We start from the raw sequence: 6,598 nt of genomic DNA, 5'->3' as shown, positions 1-6,598 counted from the left end.
GCCCATGGCGCCCCCGCCTGGAGCCCCCCAGAGCCACCCCGCCGCCTGAGCCCGGTAGCGCGCCTGTTGACTCGCCCACCCATCAGCCCGCCGGGCGCTCTGGCCCGCCGCTTGAAGGGCTCCCCGGTCATGTCTCCCGCCCGTCTCCGGCCCCGCCTGCGGTTCTGCTTGCTCTTGCTGCTGCTGCTGGTGCCGGCGGCGCGCGGCTGCGGGCCCGGCCGGGTGGTGGGCAGCCGCCGGCGGCCGCCGCGCAAGCTCGTGCCGCTCGCCTACAAGCAGTTCAGCCCCAACGTGCCGGAGAAGACCCTGGGCGCCAGCGGGCGCTATGAAGGCAAGATCGCGCGCAGCTCGGAGCGCTTCAAGGAACTCACTCCCAACTACAACCCCGACATCATCTTCAAGGACGAGGAGAACACAGGCGCGGATCGCCTCATGACCCAGGTGAGAGCGACCCGCCCCCCCCAGCGCGCCGCCGCCGAAGCACTGCCACCTGCCCAGCCCTACCCGCCCCCCTGGCACCTTTTCTCGACTGCCCAGCCCGCCCCCGGCACTTGCTCCTCTCGCTAAGTCTGGCTACCTCCTACCCGAGATGCACAGGCCAGGGGTCCCTGCCGGGGTGTCCGCGTCCCGGAACCCGCCGGAGTCTGCGAGAAGAGGCTCCTGCTGCCAAGTCCCGCAGCCCGGCAGGTTAGCCGCGGCCCCTCTGCCTCCGGCGTGCATGCTAGCAGCTCTGGCGTGAGGCGGCACCCGGAGATACCTCGACCCGGCTATCTTCCTCCTGTGCCTCCCGGACCCACGCCGTCCCTCCCAGCCTACCCCTCCGCGCGGCTGCGCCCCTTTCATTGCGAAGCCATTCAGCCCGGTGAGGCGAAGAAGCTCCGGGCGCGGAGGCCCCATGCCCGGCCGCCGCGCGCGCTAGTGGTTCGCTGCGCTGCCCCCGCCAGGAGTACAGGGGGCGGGGTCGGGGCCGTGTCTGCTGGGTCTGGGATGAAGACACCGCGGGGAACAGTTGAGCTGGGAGGCGGAGGTGGGAGAGGGAACAAGCCCGGCGAGCCCACGTGTCTGAGCGGCGAGGCTGCGGTTGAAGGGTGGGGTGCGGGGGCCTTCGGGCCCTGGGACCGAACTTGGGAGATCCCTGGGCTCGGCGGTGGGGACGCGAAAACTGGAAAAGATGGGCTGGGATGCCGAGGGAGGCAGGAAACAGCTGAAGCTAGCCCTTGCGTGCTCGAAACAAGACCCGCGTTCCGGCGGAGCGCCGGGGCGCAAATTTCCTTCCCTGCATCCGGGTCTGAAAGCAGAGAGACCTAACGCCGCATCCTTCTGGGGTCTCCCGGGGCTTCCCCAGCAGGAAGGCTGAGGCTTTCTAGGTCCTTTAGGAAGAGCAGCTAGACCACGGCCCTCAGCACGCGCCCTGAAGCTGGGGCTGGCCGGCCGGTGTCGGGGCCGAAGGTTGGCTGGTGGCCGGGCCGGGCCGGGCGCCGAGGAATGCAGATAAGGATCCGGGCCACGGGCTGGGCAATCATTGACAGCAAGCGCCCCAGCTCTGGACCCAGGGGAGTGGGGGAAGGAGAAAGGGCGGGGAGCAAGGGCCCGCGGGGAGGACATAGGTGGGGGGCTAGAGGCCTGGCGGTGAGGACCAGGAAGGAGCACGCAGAGCTCCCTCCCCGGCAGGAAGCGCCCCCAGCCAGGCTGTGCGCAAGGGAGGACTGGCTGGGCCTTGGGTTGTACCCGCTCGTGGCTTCCGGGAGGCCAAGTCCAAGGGTCTGTAGGGCCTGGGCTCCGCGGGTTGGGGGTAGGCTGAGACTGGGCTCTCCACACTTGGCTGCCGGGACGCACCTCAGAGACACCGACTGGTGGAAGGGCCCCCTCCACCGCATGCTGAGGCCCTGGCCCCTGCGCCCCTCTCCTTCTCCCCTTCCCCCACCCCCACCCCCGCAGCTGCAGGGTGTCTTGCTCCTGAGGCCCCAGGCACGCGGGGAGGCAGTAAGGGCAGATGGTCCCTCCCATCCTTCTCCCAGGGTGCAGCTCTACCCCCACTCCGAGTGAGGCAGAGCGTGGAGTCAGCTCCCTGATTCAGAGGCTCGGTTTCTCGGGTCCCTTTCCATGTATGGGTGGCGCACCGGCGCAGACGTGCTGAGGGCGCTGGGCTCGAGGAGCACGTTGCCTTGGCTTGTCAATCCCGCGCGCGCGCCCCTTGCGGCGGGAAACGCTTCGCGTTGCCCCCACCAGGCTGAGTCCGGCACTAAGTCCTTCACCAAATTCCTTTGCCTCACGAGCCCATCCTGTCCTGGGAGTGGATGCGGGCGGGTTTCAGATCGTAAGAAAGTCCAGCAAGAAGGCTCTGTGGCGCCCAAAAGATCCAGGCTGACCTGAGATTCCCGTCCCAACACACCCTCGGCGCAGCTGGGGCGACCTGCACCTGCCGCGCCGCCGGGGCCCTAGGTCCCCGGCCTCAGCCCTAAGGCTACGGTGACACCTACTGGGCACCTTGGGCCTTGCACGCCTAGCAGGCCAGCCGCAGGCTGTCCGCTCCGCTACAATCCCCTCTCTTCTGGCCGCGCACGAGTCCTAGTGCCTTGGCGAGGCAGAGGTGTGGGGCCTTCGAAAGGTGTAGTCCCGCCTCTGGAGGGACCGGTACCCCGACCAAGAGAAAGAGAGCGAACACAGGAGGGAAGAACTCCATCTGTCGTGGAAGGGCGCCCAGAGGGTGGTGGCTCCACGCGCCCTCCAGATTTGGCGCCACCATGCAGTCCAGGTCCTTGGGGCGACCCAGATCCTAGAATGGGAGCGAGCACGTTGGGGCCCTCTGTTCCTAAGGATAACCTCCCGGGTTTACCAACCCCATCCAATGCGGTAGGAGAGTCCCGAGCGAAGCTGCACCCGCACCCCAGCAGGTTCCTCACCTTAGCTCTTCGCGCTTTCTTCTCGCAGCGCTGCAAGGACCGCCTAAACTCGCTGGCCATTTCCGTGATGAACCAGTGGCCCGGCGTGAAGCTACGGGTGACGGAGGGCTGGGACGAGGACGGCCACCACTCCGAGGAGTCACTGCACTACGAGGGCCGCGCAGTGGACATCACCACGTCGGACCGCGACCGAAATAAGTACGGGCTGCTGGCTCGCTTGGCCGTGGAAGCCGGCTTCGACTGGGTATATTATGAATCCAAGGCCCACGTGCATTGCTCCGTCAAGTCCGGTGAGCCGCCGCAAGGGAGCTGGGCCCGGGGCCGGGGCCGCAGGGCGTAGACAGGCGGCACTGGGCCCTCTGGGGCCCAGAAGGTGAAGAGGCTGGGCCAGGGATGGAGGCAGGAACTTCTGGGAAGAGGATGTCGGCAGCGCTTCCCGCTGCTACTCATGACTGCCTGCTCCTCTCAGGCCTGGTAGTGACAAGGCAGGAGCCTAGGGAGACAGGGCCATGTCCCCGAGCCCAGGGTGCTGACCTGGCGGTCCACAACCCAGAGCCTGCAGCAGGAGGTGCAAGACAGAGCAAGCTGGACAGATGAAGGAAGCCAGGACGGCAGAGGCACCTCCCCACTCAGCCGGGTGCAGAAGGAGGCTGTTGTGGGGCCAGGGACCAGGGTGGGCCAGATCCCAGCATGCCTTACCAGGAGCCCAGGAGCCCGAGGTTCAGACCCAGACCCAGCTCAGGTCAGGCGCTTTAGGATGCTGTGTATGCTCCTCCCAGGGGGCGCAGGCGTCCCCAACCTGTCCCCCAGGGCCCTGAAGCTGGACACTTTGGGGCCAGAAAAAACAGAGTGGACTCAATAAAGTGGACTTTCCCAGATTGGCCGCCTTGTTGATCAGAATTGGCTGGAGCGGGGCCCCTCCCCCACCCGAGTCTTGTCAGCATCCTGGTCACCTACACTGAACCCAGCTATGGATGCTTCCCATGGTTCCTGTGTGACCCCCAACCTGGCCCCGCCTGGCTTGCAGGCTCACCTCTCACACTGGTCCCATGTAGTAATCACACCCACACACAGACCCGGCACACTGAATCAGGCCTACTTTCTTGTACTCCCCACACTGACCCATGGCCACTGACCCTTCCCCTGAGCATGTCCCCCACCAACTGTATTTACTTCAAGTCACATCAACGCTTTACCTGCCACACTGACCTCATGCTAGCTCCCAGACTGGCCACCATTCATTTCTCCTGCCCCTAAACATTGCTCTCCCTTTTTACCTGTTGATGCCACTGTGGCCTGTCCCCACAAAAGGACATCAATTGAAGACAGTGATTACGTCCACCCACTGACCCACCCCCTGACCTGACAGTTCATGCCAGGCTTCCCGGGAGTCTGTCTGTGTCCCACTGGCTGATCTTCCTTTGGCTTCCATGTAGAATCACAGAAATTGGGGGTATAAGTCTGAGAAGGCAGTTTAGGGGAAGTGTCTGACCAAGAGTTGAGAAATAATGGGACATCTGGACCCCAGAGGAACTAAGCCATCTCCCCCTCCATGAGGCTGCAGCCTTCCCTGTCCCAAGTCACAGCTGACCGTTGCCTGGCTTGGCCAACCATTTGGCCCCGGTGATGCTTCCCAGCATAGTCATGACATAAGCAGATGGGGGGCTTCACCTGGTCCTCAGAAGGCCTCTTCTTCTCTAACCCACTGGGTCTTAGAGCCCCAATATGCTCCTCTCATTGGCAAAGGATTATGGAAGAAGGGAAGCAGAAGGTCACATTGGGGGTTGGGTGGAGGGTATCAAAATGCATGGGAAGTTGGCGGCAGGGGCTCAGATATGATGCCAGGAGCACGAGTAGCTTTGGCTGGGCTGGGGGACTGGCGAAGGGTGTTGGGGGTGGGAATCCGGGTTCCACATCAGTAACACCTTCATGTTCCTTCTTCCCACAGAGCACTCTGCCGCAGCCAAGACCGGTGGCTGCTTTCCTGCTGGAGCCCAGGTGCGCCTGGAGAGTGGGGCACGTGTGGCCTTGTCAGCTGTGAGGCCAGGAGACCGGGTGCTGGCCATGGGGGAGGACGGGAGCCCCACGTTCAGTGATGTGCTAATTTTCCTGGACCGCGAGCCAGAGCAGCTGAGGGCCTTCCAGGTCATCGAGACCCATGACCCCCCGCGCCGCCTGGTGCTTACGCCTGCCCACCTGCTCTTCACCTCCAACAATCACACAGAACCGGCGGCTCGCTTCCAGGCCACGTTTGCCAGCCAAGTGCAGCCTGGCCAGTATGTGCTGGTGGCTGGGCCACCAGGTCTGCAGCCTGCCCGAGTGGCAGCTGTCTCCACACACGTGGCCCTTGGGGCCTACGCCCCCCTCACAAGGCACGGGACGCTGGTGGTGGAGGATGTGGTGGCCTCCTGCTTTGCAGCCGTGGCTGACCACCACCTGGCTCAGTTGGCCTTTTTGCCCCTGCGACTGTTTCACAGCTTGGCATGGGCCAGCCGGACCCTGGGCGAGGGTGTGCACTGGTACCCCCAGCTGCTCTATCGCCTGGGGCGACTCTTGCTGGAAGAGGGCAGATTCCACCCACTGGGCGTGTCTGGGGCAGGGAGCTGAAAGGGTCCCACCACTGCCCTACCGGAACTGCCATCCTGGGTCCAAAGGCCTCCCCGCTGGAGGGCGCTGGCCCTGGAAGAGACTGGCAGGGGAAGGCACTGGCTCCCACCACCTCCTCTACCATGGAGATGCACCAATGAGACTTGACAGGGCAATGCCAGTGTCCCCCAGCCCCAGCATGGTTGGTGAAAGAGCTGCAAGCTGAGCTGGGGAGAGGGTCTGTCCTTCTATCCTAGAGGCCTCGAGGCTGGCATGATGGGTGCCAACCCAGCCAGCCCTCACTACTCGTTTTCATACTCTGCCTTCCCTGATGGGGAGGGCCATTCCATCTGTCTTAGGCCCCCATAGGTGGGCTTGCACCTCAGTTGATGCTGCTAGATTCCCTGGGAGCCAGCAAGGTGAGCTGGCTAGACTCAATGCCTCCCAGAACCGAGAAGGCCACAGGTGGGGCAGCCAGCCTGGCAATCCTGAAGAATGACCTTCCTGCCTGGCCACACTCCTCGGGACACATCCAGAGACTTGCTGTCAGTGGACAGAGTTCTGTGTTCCAGCCAACGTGACCACAGGACCAGGGGCCAGGGGAAGGGGACTAGATGTCCTTCCTACCCAAGCTGAGCTCCCTTTTCTGCTGAACCATGGCCCCCACCCACTCCTCCGGTCAGTCTCTTCCCCCCTTATTTATTGGAGCAGAGGAGGAAGCCAACGGGAGAATTTGGGGGATGTTTTGGTCTTTTCTTCCTTTTGTAATAAAAATTATTTAAGTTGTTAGAGCCTCAGAGCCCAGGACGCTGACTGGGGCCAATACAGGGATAATTTGTCACCATGAGTGGGTTTGTCAGGGGTTTGCTCTCCTCCTTGGTGAAGCCTAGCTCTCCTTCCCCCAAGGACAAAGCCTCCAGTGCCTCCACCCTCTTGCAGGCTCTTTCTCACCCCGGAGCTCTCAAAGTCCCAACAGAGAGCTGTGCTCTGCGCCTGGCATGCTATCACATGCTGACCCCAAAGTGTGTCCTAAAAGTAGTTACACCGGAGAGGGAACTGCGGTGACTAATCCATGGTCACTTCACTCATCTGGAACCTACCCCATCCTG

General features: G+C 63.3%; 1 protein-coding gene across 1 annotated transcript; it reads left to right on the top strand.

The window, feature by feature from the left end:
* Positions 1 to 87: 87 nt before the first annotated feature.
* IHH (Indian hedgehog signaling molecule) lies at positions 88 to 6,283 on the top strand. Its single transcript, XM_004376326.1, has 3 exons — positions 88 to 441; positions 2,932 to 3,193; positions 4,852 to 6,283. Exons 1-3 carry the CDS (start codon positions 130 to 132, stop codon positions 5,508 to 5,510), a joined length of 1,233 nt encoding a protein of 410 aa, XP_004376383.1. The 5' UTR covers positions 88 to 129; the 3' UTR covers positions 5,511 to 6,283.
* Positions 6,284 to 6,598: the final 315 nt, after the last annotated feature.

The sequence above is a fragment of the Trichechus manatus genome, unplaced genomic scaffold (assembly GCF_000243295.1).
Source record: "Trichechus manatus latirostris isolate Lorelei unplaced genomic scaffold, TriManLat1.0 scaffold00041, whole genome shotgun sequence".
In the NCBI taxonomy this organism is placed as follows: Eukaryota; Metazoa; Chordata; class Mammalia; order Sirenia; family Trichechidae; genus Trichechus; species Trichechus manatus.
The sequence above is the reverse complement of the archived record's forward strand: the minus strand, read 5'-3'. Positions and strand labels throughout refer to the sequence as shown.

Excerpts from the sequence above, each read along its gene's own strand:
- IHH (XM_004376326.1), top strand. The coding sequence starts at position 130 with ATGTCTCCCGCCCGTCTCCGGCCCCGCCTGCGGTTCTGCTTGCTCTTG. Across the intron at positions 442-2,931 it reads CGGATCGCCTCATGACCCAG|CGCTGCAAGGACCGCCTAAA; the intron begins GTGAGAGCGACC and ends TTCTTCTCGCAG. Across the intron at positions 3,194-4,851 it reads GCATTGCTCCGTCAAGTCCG|AGCACTCTGCCGCAGCCAAG; the intron begins GTGAGCCGCCGC and ends TTCTTCCCACAG.